The sequence below is a fragment of the Pelodiscus sinensis genome, chromosome 2, assembly GCF_049634645.1.
Source record: "Pelodiscus sinensis isolate JC-2024 chromosome 2, ASM4963464v1, whole genome shotgun sequence".
In the NCBI taxonomy this organism is placed as follows: domain Eukaryota; kingdom Metazoa; phylum Chordata; order Testudines; family Trionychidae; genus Pelodiscus; species Pelodiscus sinensis.
In genome coordinates, this window is record NC_134712.1 from 99,899,587 (window position 1) to 99,925,257 (window position 25,671).

General features: G+C 38.6%; 1 protein-coding gene across 4 annotated transcripts in view; it reads left to right on the forward strand.

Annotated features, from left to right (window-relative positions):
- Window positions 1-25,671, forward strand: part of ATP9B (ATPase phospholipid transporting 9B (putative)) — a 314,205-nt gene that overhangs the window by 224,834 nt on the left and 63,700 nt on the right. For all 4 annotated transcript variants that reach the window (XM_006128867.4, XM_075921103.1, XM_006128868.4 and 1 more), the window contains 2 exons: window positions 9,170-9,312; window positions 21,146-21,258. In XM_006128867.4, the coding sequence (XP_006128929.1) occupies window positions 9,170-9,312; window positions 21,146-21,258 (256 nt within the window). The remainder of the gene's footprint in view (window positions 1-9,169; window positions 9,313-21,145; window positions 21,259-25,671) is intronic.

Genomic DNA, 25,671 nt, shown 5'->3' on the forward strand with positions numbered 1-25,671 from the left:
TGCCACACTTCCTTGATTAGCAATTAATGTATTACAGAGCTAGAAAATTCCATTGGCGGTCTGGAGCAGCTCTAGTCATATTATGATTTCCCCAATGGCAACAGGTAGTGCTGGCTGTTATCAGCTATACAACACAGTGTATATAACAGGGGTGGGCAATAATTTTTGATGGGGGGGGGCCACTCCAAGATTTTGGAAAGTGGTTGAGGGCCACACTCTTCCAGGATATTAATGGAGGAGGTGTGGGGTCTGGGATGGAGGTTAGGGTAAAGAATTGGGATGCAGGAGGGAGAGTGGAGTCTGGGAGGGAGTTTGGGTGAAAGAGACAGTTGTGACCTAGGGTGTGGGAATGGGGTTCAGTGTTTTGGAATGTGTCCTAAGGAGGGAGTTTTGACCTACGGCAGGAGACTGGGGGTGCAGGGGTTTGGTTTGTGACTGAGGGCAGGCAGCTGGGGTGCAGAAGTGTGGGTTGCAACCTAGGTAGAAGGGGATTGGGCTGCCAGATCTAGGAGGGGGAATAGGTGCAGGAGATGGACAGAAGGTTTGGGTATGTTGAATTAGGGAGCACATGGTTGCGAAGAGAGGAACTGCAGCGCCAGAGGCAGGCTCTGCCCAGGAGACTTACCACCCAGCAGCGCAACCAGAGTGCCAGTCTACAGAACTAAATGCTTGCAGAGCTTAAAAAGTTTCTCAGCCAGCCAGCAAGCCTGCCTGCCCTGCACCTGCATAGGTTACACCTCCATGTGCTTGTGTGAATAACTGAGCTGGGGAAGGGCGAAGGGGATGTGATGCTTTGTGTGCTGCCTGTTTTTCAAATAGGCAGGTCCCATTGCCTGGAAGCCAACCAATAAGATTGTGCTGGAGGTGGGAGTTATGCCTGAAGCCTTCCCCCTGGGCTCACAGTTTTTAAACAGAAATGGCCCTGTAACTGCTTCTCTGAGCAGCGTGCGGAGTAAGCAGAGGATCCTGCCTGTGGCTCCTCACTGCATCCATGGGCTGGATCCGGTGGCTCAGTGGGCTGGATCCAGCTTGCAGGTGTACTCTGCCCAGGCCTGGTCAAATGTAGGTGACAGCTGTGGCATTACCATGGCCTTGAACCCATTAGCCCAGAACAACAAACAATCTCTGCAAATGCTGCTCAAGAGCTTCTTGTCTTTCCTTTATATTTGATTTCTCCTATAAGTCCTGTTTCTCCAGCAGATATCTCCATGGTTCTTCAGTAACAAGATGCAGCATTTGACTCCAGTTTAATTAATGTCCTGTTATTTGTGTGATGCCTGTTTTTCAAATTCTTGTGCAAGAAATTGGACATAACCATTGAAAATGCCATGGAACTAAATAAGCTTCAGCTACCTAGTCAGTTGGAGGAAATATTAAGAATGCCTGAGAATAGTGATAGGAACATCTCAGTTATCATGTATGCTTTTATTAAGTCACATTTTATTCATCTCTTGAAATTAAAGGGTCTGTCTTTTCAGTCTCTCCTAATATGAAAGTCTTACCATGCAGCTATTCATTGTCATCCCTTTTTGAACACTGACTTTTTGGGTTTTGGTTTTTTGGATTTTTTTTTTATCTTCTTTGAGATCAGATGACCAGAACTGGGGAAAAAATAGGGGAGAGTATACCAATGCTTTAGTATAGTATATAAAAATTGTTTATAAATGTCATTCCTCACTTTTGTTTGAGTTCTAATGGCCATGGTACACTGAGACTAGGTCTTTAATAGAGCTGTCCATGGTAATGTCTGTCTTGTCATGGATATAGAATGTATTTGAGTGCTTGCATTTTTTTCAATCTAATGTGCATAATTTTGAATTTTCCAACATGGAATTTCATCTTCAAGTGTATTATTCATTCATATAACTTGGTTAGGTCTCAGAAGTTGCTCAGTCTTTTTAAACCTAAATATTTTTATCATCTGAAAACTTTGCTACCTGTTTGCATGCTCTCTTTTCAGACCATCATAAATATATCAAACAGTAAAGAACCTAGTTCAATCTATAGCAACCTGCAGTTTCTTTTATCATGATTAAGTTGAACCTTTGTATTTCTGCGTGACATTTAGCCATTTCCAAATCCATAGCAATTTTGCCTCCGACCATCTGATTATTCAGTTTCTTCAGTAACTTTTGGGGGAGTGTATAACTTGTGGGAAAAAAATACCAGGATGTGGGCTCATTACTCAGCAAGTAAAGGACAAATAGCAAACTAGAGTTGTGGAATAGCTCCAAATGTGTTTGGTCCATGGTCAGCATATAGATTGTTCAATAGAAATTAAAATAAAATTATTAAATATCCATTTGTTATATGTAAGCAGTGATTCTGCCTTTGGTAATTTAAGAGACTTTTAGTTTGGTCTGATCAGTGGCGCATATCATCAAGGTGAAATTTAAGTTGATTAGACTAATTCTTTTAGTCTTTTACATTTGTTTTACAGTTAGATCATTTAAGTTAGGTCTTTCCGTTATTTCTACTATAGGGCTTTACTTGTCCTTTGGCTAGGGCTGGGAACTTCCTTCCACACACTTTCACTACAGATTATGAGAGGAGAGATTCTAAAATTACAGAAAGCAAGGAATTTTTCTTAGTTTCTTTCCAATATCAATTCATAGTACCTTTTTATGTTTCTATTTCATTTGTTAGCAAAATTCACCATAGTCTGGGCATACGTATAATAAAAACCACCCACAGAATTTAATATTGTAATCATTAAGTAAGTTAGACTTGCCATAATAAAATGGATATAAATAAGCCCTTCACAACCATTCATGTTAAAATTACAATTTGTATTTTGAATAATGACCTGAAGTTGGAAAAAGTCACGTTTTATCAGGCCAGTGGAGATTTCAAACCTAAGGACCTTCTACTAAGAACTGTCTGTACCCAGCCTCTAGTATACAACCCTAAGAACTATTTATCAGCTTACTTCTATTTCCATGAAGAGAACTTGATGGTGTATTCAACTGTAGCACAGTAAATACTAACCAAACTAATGACAACACAGAATCCTAAGCGTCCAAGGTGGGACTGACTTCAGCCTTTAGTGCATCTACTGCCTCAGGAATAGTTGATTGTAGTTATGCATAAATACACTTGGATGTGATTCAGAAGCTAGACAACCTACCATAAAAATATGCTCAAAAATTTAAGGACCAGGTAGAGGGTATTTTACAAAGAGGCATAAGCAACAAAGAACCTGTATTAGTATTTCATTCCTCTACTGCCTTCTGCTATAGAAAGTGCAGCATGAAAATGAACCTTTTTGGAAGTTTACAAGCTAGTGTTCAGATAATTGACTGAATTCAAAATTGCCTGATACGATCCTTTTTGGGACATGCTTGGCCTCAACAGCAGTAGAAACTGAAGTGTCCAAACCCTCCTTTCTTTAAACACTATAAGGCTCCATTGTGTATAGCCATTCCATCAGTGCTAACAGCTTCACAGGATTTCTGAGGGAGACTTTTGGCATTTTACTTTCAAATGCCTAATTTGAAAGGCCTAATGGTCACTAGAGCCTTCTAATGCTTAAGTACAGACAGAGTATAGGAGTGGCAGAGGCAGAAATTTTCAAAGCAATAAAGGACAGACACAGTTTCCATTAACTTTAAAAGAAAATATGTCAGCCTTCCAGACTGTTTGAAAAACTCAATTAGAACACATAAGGACAATGATTTTGAGACTTGACAGTTGTTCAGTGGAACTGCAGGACCGTATTTTAAAGAATCCTTCAGATTATGAATAGTTATCATTGCCTGCCCATCTCTTCCTGTCAATTATGAGAGTGCCTTTGGGAAGCTATCTATATGCAATTCATCCACTCCTAACAATCACAAAACATCTGCTTATGAGAAAAATAGGGTAAGGGGTTTTATTCCAGGTACTTTCTCATATTCAACATTCAGAATAGCTCAGGCCTATCCTAGATATCACTAATCTATATGTGGTTAAAAAAACAAACAAACCTTGATGATGCCCTGAGTACCATCCTGCCTCTTGTAGTGACTAAATTCAACTAACAAAAAGGACTATATCAGACTGTCCTGCTTCTATGATCTGGCAAGTGTGCTGTTAAATTCTCTCCTGGCTCTCCTGGCAAAGGAGCTTCTAAAATATGTATATATGAGTGACCAAGACAGAATGCATGATGAGGTTATGTGGTTATGATGATGTATTGTCATGAGAATGACATGTCCACAATACCTGAGATGCTTTTCTACTCATGAGTTAAGCAAGCCAGCCCAATGAGTTTAAGTGAACCTTTATATCACTCCATGTTATGCTGTGTTCTGTATATTACATATGTTTTATGAAAAATTAATTATACAAAGGTTTTAAGTAGTTATAACTAATCTTGTATTTTCCCATCTGTGGCCTAGGTCACTTAATTGTAGTACTGTGAACCTTAACTATACAGGGTTTTTTGGGGGGGGGGGGAAGAGGGAGAGAAAAAAATCATGAATGCAAAACTCCTCTATGCATAAAAGTGCCATGATTTTAAAATAGTATATGTAAGGGCTGTTGAGAGCTAAAGATATATGCCAGATTGGCTGGATATAAATTCTAAATGTATTGCATTGCAAAGCTGGAAATCTGTCCTTTCAAGTGATATAACATTTCAGTTCCTAATCCTATAGGATATCCACCTGGAGAGATGGAGAAAAGATTAATAAAGCCAGGCGGATACCCAGAAGTTGCATACTACAGGACTGACCCAACAAAAAAAAGCAACAGAATGCCATTAGCCATTACCTATAGCCCCTCAGCTAAAATTTCTCCTACACATCAAGAATCTACAATATCTCATTGATGACAATCCCTTGCTCTCATAGACCTTGGGAGGCAGACCAGTCCTTGCTTACAGACAGCCCCCAGTACCACTAACTTCACACCTCACAACAGAAACACTAATCCAGAAACCTATCCCTGTAACAAAACCAGTTGCCAACTCCGAACACATCTATTCTAGTGACACCACCACAGGACCTAACCACATCAGCTATACCATCAAAGACTCATTCATATGCATATCTACAAATATAATATATGCCATCATGTACCAACAACGCGCCTCTGCCATGTACATTGGACAACCCAGACTGTCTCTGCACAAAAGAATTAATGGACACAAATCTGACATTAGGAATGGCAACATCCTAAAGCCAGTGGGGGAGCACTTTAACCTCTGGTATACAGTTCCAGACTTGCAAGTTGCCATTCTTAGACAGAAAAATATCAAAAACAGCCTGCAGAGAGAAACTGCTGAGCTGGAATTCATATGTAAATTTGGCACCCTGAACCAAAGTCTAAATAAACACATAGGGTGTGTCTAGACTGGCAAGATTTTGCGCAAATGCAGCTGCTCCCTACCAGTGGACCCCATGCATCAGTGCCTCCCATTTACCATGATCAGCTATTTCATGATATTCAGGAAGATGACAGGAGAGGGGAGAGGATGTGGTGTACTCAGGGGAGAGGATGGAACTCGGGAGGTGGGACTTGGGAAGGGGTGGAATGGGGATGGGGCCTGAGGCAGAGCCAGGGGTCGAGCACCATGCTCCCCTACCCAGTACTTTTGAAATTCGGTGCCTCTGCTTGGAGGGTGCTTGACCCCAGCTCTGCCCAGACATTGCCCCCACTCCATCAAAGCCCCAGAAGGTGCCCCCTGCTGGACAGAAACCCCAAACCCAAGCAAATTTGCCCTAGCTTTTGAATGTTTGAAGATTGTCATACATGGCTCAGAGAGTGAGTTTGACCACTTCAGTACATACCTTATGTATTCACTGTCATCCTCAACCAAAAGTTTGTCTTTCTCAAGAGGATGAATCTTTCTTGGCGAGTCAAGACTTTTTTTACTTCAGTACTTACAGGAAACACTGAAACACCTGAAGGAAGTTAAATCACTTGCCTTTTCACTCAATTGCCATACAGCAAAGAGATCTCTTTTTTAATCTAAAGCCCTGTCCCTCTTAGATCTTTGAAGTAAACTTCATCAAGGGGCATCAAATGAAACCATAAATGTTGTTTTCTAATGGAGTACAGTATCTCTGTGTGAAAAGAACTCAAGAGTAATCACAATTATTTGTATTGGCAAAGCACCGAGAAGCCTTAGGACTTCTCGGTGCTTTGCCAATACAAATAATTGACCAGGACTCCATTGTATTAGGCACCGTACAACCACAGAAACTGTGTCCTGTTTTCTTGGAGAATCATCCAGCCCATTTGCTTGGAGGAGAGAATTCACTAAAATAAACATGTGCTAGAGATCATTTACAAATAAGCTAGCCATTTCACTTCCATACCTCTGTAACCCAAAGTAGTCCTAGTTTGGTGACCTTAGGACACTGGAATTCCTATTTACTTTTCCTAGCTGGAAGAGATTGGGAGTTGAGAATGTTAAAGAATGTAATTATTATTTGAGCAGTTGGATTGGGTATGTTAATTGTTTGATAAAGAGGGTTACTGGAGTAGGCTGTTTTTATAATTGTATTTTTAAAATGCATTGAGGTGTGCTTAAAGCAGAAACTTTTTTAAATGCCTATATAAATTAAAACAATTAAGTACATGCTAACTTGTTCCCTGTCTCTCTCAAGCAACTTCTGAAAAAGCAGGGCCACAGCATATTTGTGTCTATAAATGCCAGGCAATGGTTGCACAGAATTGCAGGCTCCTGGAAATCCATGCGTATCCCTACTTGGTCCTCTGGCTCTTTAGAACCTCTGCATAAGTTGTGTTCAGATTTTTCAAGCTCGTGGTCAAATATATTATTTAAGAAAGGCCAATGGCCCTCAATTAATACTTGCAGGCAGATTCTCTTTTTGGTTCTATTATTCCACTCAGGTGGTACAAACACAGCAGAAACTACCTAACACATACTGCTGAAAATTCCCCTAGCATTTCAGGCAACTTGGCCTATATGCCTTCCTCCTCATGAATCCTGGTGCAAAGGGACTTGATGGAGTGGGAAAGAGAATGGATAGAGCACACCGTGGTTATTAGCTAGTGTGCAGCAGCTAGGGGACTGTTGCCAGCTGCTGCTAGTTAAAACAGTCCCAAGCTACTTTTACCCATACTGGTCTTTAGGAGTTGTACCTGGTGAGTGGTTTTCAGCCTCTCCTATTTTTCCCCATTCTGGCCTTCCCATCAGTGGTTGATTGGAATAGGGGAGCTATTCTACACTAGGCCAAACTGCTTTCTGAGTCTCTTTGACCCCCATAGTGTAGCAGGGAAGCAAGCAATGAAGCAGACAGAGCTACTGTTTTCTCTCTGGCCTGTCATGCAACAAGTAGCCAAAAGAAGAAATGCAACAGAGGAGAAACAGCAGCTGCTTAGAGTGCTTCCATTGACTTCTCCCATCAGCTTCTCCTGGAAATGCTTGGGAAGTGATAGAAGGCCATTGGGGAGGCAGTATTGGGAGGCTAATTAAAAGTTTTCAGTTTAACCCTGTAGGGTGTGATTCAGGGAACACACTCCCCTTTCATAATCAGATATATACTTTCCTCTTATCACAGTCTCCCTCTTGCACCAGAGTGGGCAATAAGATGGCAGTGGTTCACCATGGTTAGTCCCTGGCAGGCCACTGTCACTCTATTTACCTACGTAGCCACAGGTGCTGGTGATGGCAGCTCCTGTTGGCTGCAGATTGCCGTTCCTCGCCAATAGGAATGGCAGGAAGCAACGCGGACTAGGACACCACTTCTCACAACTCCCGTTGGTTGGGAACATGATCCACAACCAACTGCAGGAACTGTGATCACTAGTACCTGAATCAGTGCAGGTAAATTTAGTAGTGAGGGCCTACCAGGAGATAACCCTGGTGAACCAGATCTGACCCACAGGCTGGTATTTGCACAAACCTGCTCTAAGGCTACAGATTAACACCCTGGCTATGTACTGCAAAATCTCCCTGGTTACGTCCTCCACTTTTTTCCCACTATTTGAAACAAAACTCTAATATATTCAAAGAGCTTACTGTAAATTTTGCTGTGTTACTTTTCCAGCAGATGTCCTGTGTAGTTAGTCTTCCATTACTATCAGGTTTTAGAAATGCCTCATCCACCACCACCTCCTGATTTGGTGGTCTATAGCAGACCATTAAATGTACCATGACATCACCCCTACTTTTTTTTTTTTTACTCCTTTTATCTTTACCCCAGGACTTCCAAGTGGTTTGCTTCTCACCTCCTTCTCAAACTCAGAACAAGTGTGTACATTCTTGATGTACAAGATAACACCTGCCTTTTAACTTGCCTGTCCTTCCTGAACAAGCAGTAATTCCATTTGTAATTTAGCTGTAACTTAGTTTCTATACTAGTTCTTCTTGCTCATTCCCCATGCTCATATCATTTATATAGAAGCCTTTCAAATCTTGAACATATTTACAAGTTGATATTTCCCTCTCATTGACCGTATTCATAGAATCGTAGGACTGAAGGGGGCTTTGAGAGGATCACTACTACAGTCTTCTTCACTTACTACTGTTGTAGTTTTCCCTGTTCCCCCAACTTCTAGCCCTCTCTTAAGGTCACTTTTTTGTTGATATGTGCACTTTTGTCACCTGCCACCTTTTAGGTACTTTATCTTAAATTCTAAAGTTCAAATCTACTATATATTTGAGAGAGTTTGTCTGTGAGTGTTTTTATTCAAGAACTCCTCCTGAACATGTAAGAGTTAGGACCACCACATTTGATATGCAGTTTCTCTTATAACTTAAAGCAAAGTAGGGTTTGGAAAGATTAAAAGTAGTATTTATAAAATTTATAATTGTGCTGAATTATGCATATTATGTTTTAATAAATATTTTCAATATAAATATTTTCTCTAATCTTTGCACACACTTGCAATTTCATAATAGTTCTTTGAAAGGCCAAGTAGACCTATTAATATATATTTGTATTGTGGTAGCACCTAGCAATCCCAAACTCAGCCCCATGTTTTAAGGACTGTATAAACACGGAGGAAAAAAAAAACCCTGTCTCTACTCCAAAGAGTTTATAATCTCCGTGTGTTTGAAGTTCAAATAAAAAGCTGTTTTTCAAGACTTTGCTGATGTTACAATAAAAGCAGTTTTTAGTTCAATTTTCAATTACGTTTTTATGTTTCTGATTTTCATCTTTTTATGATGTTGTCTTGCGTTTACACTGAGTGTGATTATATGCTTTCTTTGCAGCTTACGTGTAAACTTGGACATGGGCAAAGCAGCCTATGGATGGATGATTATGAAGGATGACAATATTCCGGGAACCGTTGTACGAACCAGCACCATACCAGAGGAGTTGGGGCGTTTAGTATATTTACTAACAGATAAAACAGGTATATGTGTCAATAGTTTTGCAGTGTCATCAGATTTTTTTTATATTTGATATTTTTTCCGTATGTAAACTCCATTTTTTTCCTTGTGTATAACGGGATAAACAGCTGTTGATTTTTCTTAAGTTAAACATTCGGCACGTGTTTACATATTTTGGTGAATAAGGACCAATGGACCTGAATCTGAAAGTCCTTATTACCACACACAGAACTTATATCCATGAATAATTCTCTTGATTTCAATGAGACCACTCAGTATAGTGAGCTATACTTGCCAGTGTTTGTAGGATTATGTCCTAAATCACCCATGTGAGTTACCTCAAAAGATGCTATATGCCATTTTAGAGTATGGCCAGACTCTGTCAGAGTATGGAGCGCAGTTGTAGTCTATCCGTACCCTTAGTCTTTATACTGCCATATTCATCTGTGCATCCTTGCAATCTCATTCCCTTGAAAATATTTTAAGAAGACTCAAAGTTGGCACTGGGTTATAAGAGAGCAAGTCTTTGCCAAAACAGCTAGTCATAAAGATCATCTTCCAAATGGTAGTTTTTTAAGGGAGCACTGAAGTCATGGTCATCTGTTATTACTTCTGATTCTCCATTTTTCTAAGACCTGTATATCTGTTTTCTTCTTGAGTCTCTATTGGCCTGTGCGACTCCATTTTCATATTCCAAGTTTCTCTCCCTCACTTTAATGTGATGTGGTATGTTCAAAAAATTAACACAATCATACACACTAACCCTTAACAGAACAATTTGGAAGGAAGACAAGTACAAAAAGTGTACATTTGGGCCTGTGCTCTGTTCTTATTGTCTATTCTGTTGCCCTTCCGCTCCTTTCATGGTCCACAAAATCCCAAATGACTAGCCCTGCCAAACTACTGTCTGTTATCAATGACCAGATAAACATGTTCCCATAATATATCCCGGGGTGGCCAACCAGTTAGAGACTAAGAAGCAAAATAGCTGTGGATAGAGTGCAAAGAGACATATATTTATTTTTATATATCTATCTATTTAGTACACAAAATGTAGTAATAAAAATAACATTACAGGACATTTTGGACAAAAAACAATACAAAAGTCTCTAGTCACTTAAAAAATTCACAGACAGTCCATAGATCTTCAGAGAACTTGACACAGAACAAATATCAAATTTAAAAAAAACAACTTTGAAAATAGTCATATTCTCAAACTAAAAATAAGCATCCCCACCATGTATTTTAAATTTAACATGACTGCCCTATTATGTCCTGTGAGATTTTTAAAATAAAACTGAGCTGAGAAGTAAGTAAGCACAATTTGAAGTGCCTGTTTCACTCCAGCATATTGATCTCTGGTATGGGGTCCTCATTTTTTTTTTACTTGTGAAGATTATGGCTTTTTTATAGTTGTAAAAATTCAGATCTGTCCCAAACTGCATATATGACAGGTTCAAAAACAATAAGGGAGAGACTCATATCTCAGAATAATTGCTTCAGCCTGGCAAACAATAGCCTTTGAATTTTCTTTAAAGAAACACAGTGTAAACCAGGTACGTGCTGTTTCTTTTTTTGCCCAAGAATTTAAATATGACATCTGTGTTGGCTGACTTATTCTGTATCCATGAATACTTTGAGTTTAAGGTGCTTCAGCCCTTCCCCTCCCTTTCCCCGCTCTAACCCAATGTCCCTCCCCTCCCCCAGAGCCAGGCACCCCCAGCCTTCCTGCTCTAACCCAATGCACCCACCCCTTCCCCAGAGCCAGCACACCCAATCTCCCCCCCCACTCTAACCCAATCGCTGGGTCTCCCCAAAGCCACCACCCAGCCATGTGCTTCTCCCTCCAGGTGATGGAGAACGTGCGCAGAGTGGCCATGACCAGTTCTGGTGCAGGCTTCAAACTAGCAAGAGCTGCATTTCTTTGAACAAAGAGCTGCAGGTTGGCCACCCCTGATATATCCCTATAATTTTGCAAAGAGTTGAGGAACTTTGTTATAATCTTAGCTGTCTATTGTAGTGGTTGAATATTGTATAAAGCATTATTTCATTGGCTTCATTTACTCATTTTTTAGTTCTCTGGGATAGAATTAATCAATCTGCTAAAATAGGCACGTTTATTTTGTGGAGATATTAATTACAATATCTTTTAAATGATACCTTTTCTTACTGTAATAGATAAAAATGTTTGAAGAGTTATAGCCATGTTGGTCCTGGGATATGAGGATATGTCTATACTAGCCCCCTAGTTTGAACTAGGGAGGCTAATGTAGGCATTCGAAGTTGCAAATCAAGCCTGGGATTTAAATATCCCGGGATTTATTTGCATGTTACCGTCCGGTTGCCATTTTTAAATGGCGCTAGTCAGGACTAACTGCCCGCGGCTACATGAGGCAATTAAACGGTAATTCGAACGAAGTCCTTAGTTCAAATTACTTGTTACTTCTCCTGGAATGAGGTGCAATAGGTAATTTGAACTAAGGACTTAGTTCGAATTACTGTTTACCTGCCATGTGTAGCCACGGGCAGTTAATCCCGACTAGCGCCATTTAAAAATGGCAACCGGACGGTAACATGAAAATAAATCCCGGGATATTTAAATCCCGGACTTCATTTGCATGTTCGAATGCCTACATTAGCCTCCCTAGTTCGAACTAGGGGCTAGTATAGGCATACCCTGAGAGACAAACCTTTATTAGACCAACTTCTGTTGCTGGAAAAGTCAAAATTTCAGGCTGCACAGAGCTCCTCTTCAGCTATGACTCCAGACCTGTTCTGCTTGAGAGCTACTTTTTTTTCAGTAAAGTTGCCATCTAATAACTTCAGTTGAAGATCCAGTAAGACATTTAGCAGATTAACAAAATGAGTCATAAAGGTTATTATAATTGAAAATGTTTATATAAATACATTGTAAACGCTATGTGAAGATGTAAAATACTATTTTATTAAATCCAGAAAAGAATGTTTAAAACCCATATTTGAATAGTCATTTTAAATAAAGCCCTACATTTTGCATCTGGTTGACTTTGCTTAGACCATACCACATCATACAAAATGCAGTCACGCGAGGCTTGATTTATTTTAGAAAAATAGAGGCCACTTGGGTGACAGTCTTTCACTGCACATTTAATACTGGAATGTATTTGTGGCTAAATAGGTGCATATTTAAGGATATTAGCACATGAAGACATAATTTGGAAGATAGCTGTCAAATCAAGGGCTTATTCAAACACTTTCTCCAAAGTTTTGAAAGACAGATCAAAGCTGTAATTCAGGGGTTCTCAACTTGGGGGGCAATTTAGAAGCTGGCTTGGAGGTCCATGGAAATTTTAAAATCAAAATGGGAGTACTCGGGTTGCTACAGTTTGAGAACCGCTGTTGGAATTAAATGATGTAAAAGGTTATAAAATAGCAATACTATAAGGAACTAAAAAAGTCAATGTGTTTGGCTAACTTTAAATTGTGTAATCTGGGTAAAAGGTGCATAGATACAACTATCAGTACCTGGAGAGATCATGGTGAGGGTCCTTAATCCAAGTTTATTATCCAGATTTCTTACCTAAATCTGGTATTTGGTATCTCAGTCTAAGATTTAGCCCAAGCATAAACATAGCACTGAGTTAATGAATTAAATCTGTATATAATTGCCTTTAGCTACCATTAGTATGGTTATAAATAGTTCAAAAGAGCTGTCTACAACAATTGGTATTTTCATTTTAACAAAACATTATTATTAATTTAATTTGTTAAATAACTCACTTTTTAACTTCCCCTTGAAGTTTGGATATTTACGGTTTAAAAAAAGCACAACAATTCTAAAAGCCCACCCAAGTGACTGCTCTTATAAAAGCAGATCTAAAGGGGTGGTCCTATTTCTATACAAGCAAAGACCTCAGGTTTCTCAATATTGAAAATGAAAAGAGAATACAGAAAGCAGCTTGCACAAATCTTATACTGTGGTCCAAGCTTTACTTGGAATGATTAAGAATTAGTTGTTGAGTGTAAGGAGCATTACATTACTAACATAATTGCAAGGTAGTCCTTTGTATGATTGTAAATTGGGTTTGTGCTTCATCAATAAGCTTTTTGACAAGAAGCGTCCATCACAGTGGCTCTCTCATTTGCCACAGTAGAATAGAAAATGAAGTATCCCAATAATTGCATTATAGTTTCCTTATTGTGGGACAAGAAAGCAATGTGGTATAATTAGGTTTGATTGGAGTGCATGTTTCCGGTAAGATCTGAAATTAATGATGTTGCTATAGTGACACATCTGCGGCCACCAGTGCGTGAAACATAAAGTAATTCATTCGACAAGAGAAGACATCTGTTAACTGCAAGGATGCAGAGCATATTGACACTGACCAGAAATACTAGACGTTATGTGATAAATGAACAAATGATGCTGAAACAGGAGGACAGATAATTTGTACTTAATCTGCTGGGAGAACTTTAATCTTCTCACTGGTTGCATTTGACAATGCCATTGTTTAAAGAACAATGCTGCAGAGAACTCATAAATTTTAAAACTTAACTCAGGGTGCAGCCTATTAAAGCAATACATTAATTCCTTTGTTAGGGAGTTTTTATCTTCATGTAGAACAAAGCCATTACTAAGAACACCCACTAAAACAACAGGTTTTTTAGGACTCACATTTTAATTATAGCATCCATTACCCCAAATGCCATGTTGTTTGGACTTGAATCACATATAAGTTTGACAGAAAGGCGTCATCCATTATGGGGGGAGAGGGGGAATGCTGTTTCCAATGTTTTCCAAGGGCAGCTGAGCATGATATTTTATCCTCTCCAGGGTATAAGAAAATCCTAATCACAAGGGGAAAACAAAGATATTTGGCTATATTTATTGAGCATTTCTGACATTCAGAATGCAAAACTTCAAGCTTTCTGCCATTCATGATGACAGCCAGAGTATACATTTATAATAAATGCAAATAGTCTTTCTGGTATACTTATTTATGTATTCATAGACTTACATTTGAGTTCTGTAATTAACATTTTAGGGTATTTTTGATCAAATCAGATACTTAACCATAACAGTTGAACAGGTGCATAGAGTAATGAGATTCATAATTTTCTGGGAAAGCCCTTTGCTTAGAGGCCTATGTATTAATATGTGTTTCTTTTTAAAGTGTCTCCTGTACAGGTGAGGTGATATACTTTAATATTAAAAGAATAGTTTAAGCAATTATCTGTTTACAAATGAATCTTTTGAATTATTTGCAATGCTCCTATCTCTTCTCCCCCCCCTTAATTCCATTTGATTAGTGTAAAAATGCATAGAGACCCAAGTAATAACCAAAAAAGCCAACAATCCTATGGGATTAAATGTGTCCTTTTCAAGATACATGCTCCCTGCACAATCCATGGGTCCAGCAAAGATGCATTATGAACAGAGAGCAGGGAGAGAAGTAGCTGAGAACTGGAGAATCCTCGGAGGTTGGAGTTCTACAGTAAACTTCAGTTCCAACTTAGTGGATTCGCAGTCAGACCAACAGGACCCTTCTTTCATGTTTTCTGTGTGCCCACCCACCACCTCCGCCAACACCCTCACCAGAAGTGAAAATATCACCAAAGGATGCGCATACTACCATTCACTATTCTGCTGGTTGCATTCTTGTGTGATCCCACTGATAGGAGTGAAGAGAACATGTTCCATATAAAAGAATGGCTATTCTCTTGACTACATCACATGCTATTTTCTTTTTTCCTTAGTTCTCAATGTGCCTTAGGCCATACATAGTTTATATGAAAGATATACAGGTTCAAGGAAAAGGGGAGGAGGTATTGCATGTCACTGCTTCCTAGTAGCTTTTTCTGTTGTTTCTCTTTCCCTCCAGTAGAGGCCAATATTTTTCTCTCTATTTTCTTCTTAGAATTTTGTCTTTGTATATTTATTGCGGACAAAAATTCACCATTGAAATATTGGGCCAGATAATCACCTGGATGTTCTTCCATAGAACTATGCAGATTTACAGCAGCTAAGGATCTTCATCTCTTAAACAAGTGTATCTTTCAAGCAAAATACACACATTGCATGAAAGGTTATATGTTCTTCTAACTCCTGGCAAAGTTATTAATGCTTATATATTGCAAGTACTTACTTGCTGTTTTATTGTGGCCTTTTAAAATGTTGGTATTCGGCCAAATTACAATCTAGTAATATTTGATCAGAAAGCTCTGCATCTGCTTCTCAAAAAAAGAATTCTTCACTGCTCTGTTGTGAATCACATCTGTTGCCACCCAGGGAATTACGCCTGCAGGACTTTTTCCTTAGAAATTAATTTCCTCTTTGCCTGCTTTGCTCAGTGTTTAATGATACGATTGTAGCAAAAACTCTGCTTCATTAAAGAGCATGCTGAATTTTTCTTTAGGAATCACACATTAACTTTTTGTCAAGATATTTTCCTTATGTGGTAACCACATTCAAAAACAAAGTTAAGAATATACTTTGATGGAGGCTTGTATGATGGCTGCCATGTTTGAAAAGAACTTTGCATTTCTTCCTTTGTTTGCACGCTTTTCAAATTAACAATTCATAGCCTAGTTATATTTTTAGAAATAGTTAAAAGTGCATTCACCTCAAGGAAATTCTGAAAATCAGATAAAACCCCATTTGTAAAAGAATGCTGTTAAAACTAAACTTATCAGTAAATTTATCTTTACTGTTTGCCCCATTATCCATCATGAGAGACAGACTACACCAAACTAACTGTGTTAGAAACACAAATTATAGATATTTAAAATGCTCATTGTCAGCAGTTGTACAGCTAAAGGTCTTCTACATTGGCAAGACTTACTAATCTAGGAGACTAAATCTTAAAATAAAACTATTGGAGAACTACTGTTGTGGAAGTAGTATGAGATGTCTAATTGGCATCATAGTCTGAAGAGACTACTAGCAAGATATTTTTTTGCCCAGTTCAGTGTTGTGACCATTCATTCAACCAGAGGAACTTAGAAACAAAAATTTAATGTAGACAAGGGATGGACATTCGACCTCAGGTGGTCTACTGTAATGTACAGGAAGGTGTCTGAAGCACTTTTGGGAGACAAGAAATAAAGATATTGTATTGAAAAGTTGACAAACTCTTCTATTTTTTGGCACAATGGCAAGAATTTGCAACAATCTACAGTTGTATGTGGAGCCATACATATTAGATCTTGGGAACAGACATAGTAAAAATTATATCCATGCAGCTTTAGCAAGTTGTAATTATAATTTTTTAAATTTTCTTCCATCTGGATTAGACTTTTGAACAGACACTAAAAATTTATCTAATACCTAAAAGTAATCTGCCAAAGATTGTTTTCCTATTATGGTCAAAGAAAAAGGATGCTAGCAGTTCTTCTATAACTAGTATGAGAAGGGCAAAGACTGTTGGAACTTCAGCGCCCCCTTTCTATGTGTTAGAACTCAGTTTTCCTCTTTCATCCTTCCCTCCATCTACCAAATCTAGGGTATTGTTAATTTCACTCTAAGCTTGTATGGGCACTGGAAAGGTACTGGCATCATCTATCTACAGATTCAGGAAGATAACATGGCAAGTTTACAGTTGCAAGTTTACCTTTTATAGCCACAGAGACAAGAATCTTAGCTTTTTAAAATGAAAATTTAAATTCTTCAGAAACTAATGTCTTAGTCCTTTACGTCTTATAGCATAACATGATTGTATATATTTTGAAATTCAATATAGCTACAAAAAAGCTCTTGGTAAATATGAATATTTTGAAGGGAGAAATATAAAATAAGTATTTTATTTTTATTTCATGAAAACTAGACCATAAAGAATGAGAGCAAAATAATTTCTCATTACTTTCCTCAATCATTATGAGTTTCCTTGCAAACCATTCTGTAGATGACAACCAGATGACAATGAATGAGTTACACATAATTTTTAATGGATACTTCAAGATTTTATTCTTTGTGTGCTACTTTCCAACTATCTCTGGAAATGTTCTATTTCTCATATTAATGTTCTATTTTAATTGCATATAAATTCTGTAAAAAAGTCTACACTTTTCACAAATAAGCCTTTAAAAATTCTGTCCCTTTTTAACTTTACATAATAAAATGGTTCTGGATAATATTTAAGCAAAACTGAGTTTAAATATCTTTCTGGTTAATTTTGAAGGAAAATACAATTTATTTGGAATCATTATCCAGTGTGTAATGTGTATGTTCTTAATGTTATAATGAGTGATAGTCTAGCTGTTACGATGCTGGTATACAAAAATTGAGATTAAATTTCATTTTTTGTGTATTATTAGACAGGGGGAGTGGTAGATGTGCTGTGTATAAATGGGAAAGATTTATGACTGTGACAGCGTGACTATATCTGTGAAGAACACGAATGGAAGTACCCTATATCAGATGCATAAACTGGATGTTAAATGTCTAAACAAGTTCTAGTTTCTAAACACTAATTATAGCGTGTCTGTTGCGTTTAACTTGCTCTTTTCCTATGACTTGCTGTTTTGTACTGTCATACTGGGACAAAGACAGGCTATCAAAAATAAGCATTTACAAATAGGAATAAATTTCAGTGTGAATCATTCCTTACTATATTTTTAAATTGTTTGTGGATTTTTAGTCCTCTATCATCATATACAAAAATGATTTTAAAATAAGTATTATTTTTCTTAGACTTTTAACACAAAAGTATTGTTAAATTGCAAGCCTCACAAGAGAGGAAACTTAGGGCCGTTCTTTAAATACTCACAAGAAGCAAAACAGTGTATAATGGCAGTATCTGCACACTGGATTAATTTCCATTTGGCTGACTAAATTATCAAAACCTAGTTTTTTATTCACATTCAGTAAGGATTAGATACAAATAATATACAATCTTTCTGTGAGCTTAAAAGAAGAACCAAGTTGGTGGTGATCTCTCTGTGCCCTGTCATGATTCATCATGGACCCTGAAACACCCACCCTTCAATTAGAGCTTTCTAAAAATCAAGGATGTCAGTAGTGAACCAAAGTGTCACTCCATGACTGACACCCCATAGTTTCTTACAGATGCAAAGTGAGCCCTGAAAACATACTATTTATGTTGATTCTGAAATTCCAGGCTTACTCTGGTTACAGGCTATATTTGTCAAATTCGGAAACAATGTTAATTTCCAGTGACCTATACTAGACCACTTTGATTCCCTCTATTTGTCAGAAAGTCTTTCTTCATATATATCATGGAAAAGTGTTAGAAATATGAAGTAAACAACTTTTGACACAAAACATCCCTTTTTTTTTTTTTTTTTTTTTTTTTTACCCTTTGGCCAAATGCAAAGTGTTGCAATTGACTTTTTAAAATGCAGATATCTCAGGATTCTATCTTTTTATCTTTGAGGATTTATGCAAAGACTTTCAGCTGCACATTCTTTTTCCTTTGGTGACTGATTGTCACAGAAAATGTAACATTTAAACACTGGATCTCTAAGCAAAATCCATTTTACGTTTTTTAAATTGTGTTAGTATATTATCATCATGAAGGTCCTTACAACTAGAAAGATACTGTGGTACTGCAATTGCAGTACTGGAATGAATAATTTGTAGGCACTCCTCTATGATTTTTTTCCCATTCCTATACAGGTTGAACCTCCCTGGTTTGGCACCCTCAGGACCCAACTGGTCCTGAACCAGGGAGTTTGCCGGACCAGGGAAGGTCAATGATCCCCTGCTGGCTGCACCACTCCCTTGACTCCTTTCCTTGGGGCTTCTGTCCTACTACCCATTCTGCCACCAGAATTCCTTGGGGTTCCCCTTGCCAGGATGCCAGCTGCTGCCAGCCCTGCTTGGCTGCCACTGGCCCTGCAGCCACTGGGGGTTCCCTGGCCAAGGGTCTCCTCCTGCCGCCTGGTCCTGTTGCCGCAGGGCATTCCCTAGCCGGGGACACCCAGCCCTGCCTGGCCTCTCTGCCACCGGGGATTCCATGGTGCAACCTTGCCCTGCTGATGTGGAACGTGGGTTCCCGGATGAGGTGCCAGCCACCCCAGGCTGCTGCAGCCGGGGAGTTTCCCAGAGTTCCCTGGCCAAGGCCACCTGACTGCCACCGGCCCCACTGCCACTTGGGGATTTACTGGGGTTCCCTGGCCCAGGGCTCACCCACTGCCACCTGGCCCAGCTAATGCTGGGGGTTCTCTGACCAGTTCGGGAGCTCCCCATTGCCTGCCTGGCCCAGCTGATGCCAGGGGTTCCCCAGGGAAGGGCCAGGGCTCCCCAGTCATGGCGTGGCCCAGCTGCTGCTGGCCCAGGCAGAACTCTCCTCCCCTGCTGGCTCCTGCTCCTGGGCTCCGGGGCTCTTTGGTCCAGCAACATCATTGGCCCTACTGGACCACGGATGTTGCCGGACCAGAAAGTCCCATATTTGGGAGCTTCAACCTGTACTTTCAAAGCACTAATCACAATGTTATCTGGATACCAAATACAAGATGGCCAAGATTTCCATGTTTTCCTGGGAGGGCTGTCTTCTCTGCCTCTCTCCTGGTGACATTTTAACATATGGGTCTTTTGGGGGAGGCAGTACGTTATTTGTAGACAAATGTTAGGATTCTGCTCCCCCTGTAGACAGAAGCCTGAATAAAACAGATATTGTGCTCTACAAAGAGATGAGATTTGAATTCATCCTGACTTCCTATGGTCAGGAGTTCTATAACTGGGTGACTTTTACCAAAAACATTTTCCCCAATTTGTGGGCTGTTTTGTGTCTCTCCTTCCTTAGCATAGTTGAATTTCTCCTGGCTGTTTCTCTGGGTTATTGGAAAATGGTTAGTTCTTCCCGACTCCATGACATTATACCCTCCGTAATTTTAGAAAAGTTATCAGGCTTCTCTGTGTACGATAGTGCAATAATACTTTTAACATTAAGGCTGATTGCTCGGTAAAACCATGCAATCTTATAAAAATTAGCCTTCCCTTCAATAGTTCCCCTCCCTTTTAACATATTAGCAGTGGATTTTTCCCCCTTCCCTCCAACATCAGATACCCAAAGCAAAAGCATCAGCAACATTAACATTTAGCCACTTTGGTAAATCTACCTACCCTGCTATGTAGAGGGGAAAAGTCAGAAGGAAACAGAAAACATTCACTGTGGAATAATCCTTCATTTATTTCCCAGCAGTGGCTCATTTGGGCGCATATCCTTCACTAACCAAAGGGAAATTAGTTTCCCCTTTGCTTTTTTTTTTTTTTTTTTTTTTAAAAGACTTATATTGAAAACTACCTTTCATTTTCATTTTAGAATGAAAATGTCACTGCTTTACGCAGGCCTAGATAATTTCCATCAGTCCACTGGGGGCAAATATCTAGTTGAGTTGCTTCCAAATTGAAGCTAGAAGCTGTGACTCCTCCAGGCTGACACACCCTGCTTTTTCTGCACTACATTTCTTAAATTAACTGAACTGATTGCAATTCCTGATGACTCATCTACCCAAAAAGGACAACCTTGGCTTGTTTTGAGGTGTTCTCTGGTGTTTTTGTGACATACCTGAGCTTTATGTCTGACCCTAGTATTAGTCTCTTCTTTCAGTGCATATAGGTGGGAATAAAAGGTGGTAATTTACTCTGACCCTCATCTTGCTTCACTCACCAGTAGCCTTTTTTGCTGTTAAGGAAGATCCTTGATGGTCTTCAATGGGATCTTTTCTAGTTCCCTTTGTCAGCAAATACAGTAGCTACCAATAGCTTACTGATGACCTTTACCACTTCGTTGTTTTACAGATTTTAGAATAACCATAATCTGCTGCACTCCACCCCCAAAGGAACAAAATATTATAAACTAATCTCTTATGTAGTACCGTGTCTTTTTCCTGATCAGTCTGATATTTTTATTACAGGGACACTTACCCAGAATGAGATGATATTTAAGCGCCTCCATCTAGGTACTGTGTCTTATGGAACAGACACAATGGATGAAATTCAGAATCACATTATCAATTCATATTCACAGGTATCTCATTTTACAACTTATTTTCCTTAATATTGGCAAGTTTTCTCAGGATTTTGGGGGCATTCCCGTGCTTGGGGATCTAAAAATTGAATTATGAAAGTATTACCATTTATAGAATTTTTTCCCTTAAAGGGATATCCTCTGTGTTCTAGTTTAGGGCAACAATTTGGCCTTCTCTAAAATTAATATATTGTAATGCCTGCCTGATTCCAAATGTCTCTCATAGCCCACTGTCTCTCTAGGAGTCTAACTTTTTCTATCTAGTACTATTAATTGATGAAAATTCAATATTTTTCTCTGTTGAAGCATAGACAGACATCAGAAAACTGACCCAAAATTGCAGATAACACTGTGTACCTAGAACAATGCTGGTCAGATTAATTGCATCTTTGAAGATACTCATCACAAAGACACTTGCATAAGCAGTTTAAAAAAAAAAAGGCTTGTCAAAAGGATAAGGATGGAAGGATAGGGAAAGGAGTGCTCTTCTAAATTCCTTAACAGGGATTACAAACAGCATAACATTTAAAAAAAGAAGAAAGTGGGGAAACTAACATATTTAAAAACATGGTATTTGATCAAGTCCCTGCAGGATAGTTCCAGCTACATTCAACAGTGAGTATAGTCTATTATGTGTATCCCTTTTGTATCCCTTTTGAAACTAAATTGTGCATGTACACTCCAATAGGAGAAACTGTGGATATGCTATGAATATTACGATGCCTCTTCCTATCTTCTGGTATGAGAAGTGAAGGTTGTTGATTGGACCGCCAAGGAATGGCTAACCCTTGACGGTCCTTTTTAGAGGTAGCATGCCTCTGGCGCTTCCCTTTCCTTTTCTCCACTTGCCCAGAACACATGTGGAAATTGTGCTAAGGTACAAAAGAGAAGAATTCTACCTCCTGTTGCTATCCAGTGGCCATTTTGGCAGATGGCATAAGGAAGTAGTTTGCTCCCATGAATGCCCATACATATTCCCTGTCACCCATCAAGTTTAAGCACTCCTGGGTTATACAGCATCAAACCTTGCTGCTGAAAGCCACTCTGCTCATTTTGCCTTATAGTGTTGTTTTCAGAGCTGATTTTCCAGGCTTGTTGTGGGCTAGTTTGATCAATTTGGGGATCGGGAAAGATATCTTTCCTCCTGTGGGGAATATTGGCCCAATTTTGGTGACTGTTGTACAGTTTTGTTTTGTCTTCCCTCCCCCCTCCCCCCGCCCTTGTTCACAGCATCATGGCCTGGTAGGAAAAGATAAGAAAGATGAAAGTACCTTAAAAAACTTAGAAGGGGGGAAAGCAGTGATTAATAAATGCATGTCAGTATATGCAGTGTAGTAGCCATGTTGGTCCCAGGATATTAGAGACACAATGTGGGTGAGGTAATGTATTTTATAGGATCAATATTTGTTGGTGAGAGAAACAAACTTTTAAGCTATAAAGAGCTCTTCTTCAGGGACGTATGCCTCTAGTACCTTCATTTCCTTTCTCCACTTGCCCAGAATACACACAGAAATTGGGATATGGCAAATGCAAAAGACTGTGAAGTAGAATTTCTCCTTTCATAGGGGAAAATTTTATTTAGTAGATTACACATTGTTGTCATAAGCCATAAATCTATCCTTGCCACAATGGGCATTATTGCACTATGCACCAACATCCCTCACAATGATAGCATAGCTGTCCATCTCAAATATTTACAAAACATTGGACATCCCAAAAAAATCACCAAACTCATTCATTTTATATTCAACAGCAAACATCCAAACTATGGGTACTAGGATGGGCCCCCCAAAGCATCAGTGTCTTCATGGGCCACGTTGAAGAAGAATTTCTGAACAAATGCACCACAAAGCTAATTATATACCTGAGATACATGTATGATATTTTCATCCTCTGGTCAGATGATTAAACTCCCTCATAGATTTCCATCACAACTTCAGCAACAACCAACCAGCCATAAAACTCTCTCTGGAATACTCCCACATGAACGTCAGTGTCCTGGACACCATGAGCAGCTTCAGCAGTGTAACCCTACAAACAATGATATACAAGAAACTCACAAATCACTAAGCCTACCTTTACAGATGCAGCAACCACTCCAAACATACTAAGAAATCTCTTATCTACAGCCAGAGACTCAGATTCCAGTGAATATGCTCTGAGAAGAAAGTACATTGATATGGATGGGTCACTTCACCTTCAATGGTCCCTTAGAATATGTGCTAGCTACTTATGCTAAGCTATCTGTTCAATCTTGTAGTTAGCACTGATACTATGAATACCTTTCCCATACCTGAAGAAGAGTTTTGTGTAGCTTGAAAGCTTGTCTCTCTCACCTGCAGAAATTGGACCTAATAAAAGGTATTGTTTAACCCACCTTGTCTCTGTCAATATATATTGTCAAAATTGGTGGCTGGTATGCAGTACAGGCCAGGGCTCCCAAGGGGCCAATTCCAGGGTAAATCTGAGCACAGGATCAGGAAGGTTTTTGTGGACCCTATAAATTGTACAGACTGAACTACTCCTCATCTGTATCCTCATTCCCCTTTGCTGCAGGAAAATGTTAGGATGAATCATGTAGGAGAAGTTTAGGTAAGCAAGGTAACCTTAGTTCCTTGGTTGTGTGGTGCAGAGCCATTTAATATCATACTGGACATAATTAATGCCTGGTATGGAGAAACAAGGTAGGGTGACAAACCTCCTTTAAGATTTAAACAATAACATTTTTATTATTAACATGTTGTATAATGTTTTAATATTAAAACAAATAAAATTGTGGTCTTTAGCATTAAATCCATTCACATTACTATATCTTTATTCTCCTGTATTTCCTGGTCAGTACAGCCACTTACTTAGCTGGTATCTATGTTAAACAATAGCTTTCTTATGGAACAATACATCTTGGAAATGGGATTTAGAGCTTTTGTTCCTTAAGATCAACAGTCCAAATTCAAACTAGAATAACACTGACTGAAAGTCATTGTCATTTAATGGCTGTTAGGTGATTTATGTAAAAGAATTGTTTGTCCTAGTGGATCATGTTAGGTGTCTACAGTAACAGCAATAAAACAATTACAATTGTCAGTATCAGCAGAGTCTCCTAAGGCTGACTGGGTATGGAGACTGAACTATTATTTTAACCTAGAGGTGTATTCATAAACATTAATTTCACTTTGGGAAAAATATATCTCTAATTAAAAAGAACTGCATAAATGTTTGCTTACCTAAAAGGTTAGCTTATTAATTTTACATTGTAATAAACTTTTAATATTGCTGCTATGCAACAGATTTAAATATTTATAATTGTGAGGCATTTACCCTTGAATTTTAAAAAAGGAAAAAATAGTTTATTTTTCCAGTATGGACAAGGATTTCCAAATCCGGATTAGCAGTTATTAGCTGGTGGAAAGCAACTTTGCTATTTTTCTAGAATATATTTCTGTATTTCAGTGTTGTGTATTGTAACCTAATATTTAAATAATGTTTTATATTGCAAGCAACTACTTCAAACAGAAAATAAAGCAACCCCTTTACACAAAATAAACTATTGAACAATTGTTTCAATCAAAAATGTATAGTGAGGCTTTTTATTTAATTTATGGTAATAGAAGCTGCCAGCTAGACAGACACCGGTTCTTATGTGACATTGATTTTTATCCCTTGTTTGTGTTCTGTTTTATTATTAAGATGACAATAGTCTAGTAGGTTCACTGTAATGCAACACACAAATCTATTATAACCTGATTATATTTCCCCACTGGAAGCATTTTGTGATAGAGGGCATAATCTTTAATGGAATTTGTGTGAAATTAAATTATACAAGCATCAATAAACATAACATAATTCAGAAGGAGTAAATCAGCTTAATTTATTTGCAGCTGTAATGCCATCAGTGTTAGCAGAATGCAAATGCAGAGGTTTAAAGCAATAGCTGAAAAACAGTGCCAGATGAGCAGAAAGTTAAACCCTTTATTAGACAGCACTGTAATTTGATGGGCAGAATGTTCACGGTTCAGCAGATCAGTACATGCAGTCGGGAGAGAAAAGGCTTGGTTTGTAAAAAGAATATCTGAGTTACTCTGAAGCGAAAAGTGTCTGATTGTACTGGTGAGATGAAAAGAAGTTATTTCATAATCTAACCAAAAAATCCTTTTCCAAAATAGATTAATACTGAAATCAAATATAATCAGTTTCACTCCCAGAGATGCAGTTAGGTTCAGCTGAGCATGGCTGGAGTATGACAAAAATACGGTGTTAAATCGGTGGTTATTGTAACAGCAACATGTTTTTAAAATGAAATCGGTATTCTTATTTTTTTTGCCACCTGCCAAATGGGTAGCTTTTACATTGTTAGATTTCTGTGCCCTGCCAAAACCAGAGAAAATGTTCATGCTGTAAAGCAACTGTTACATG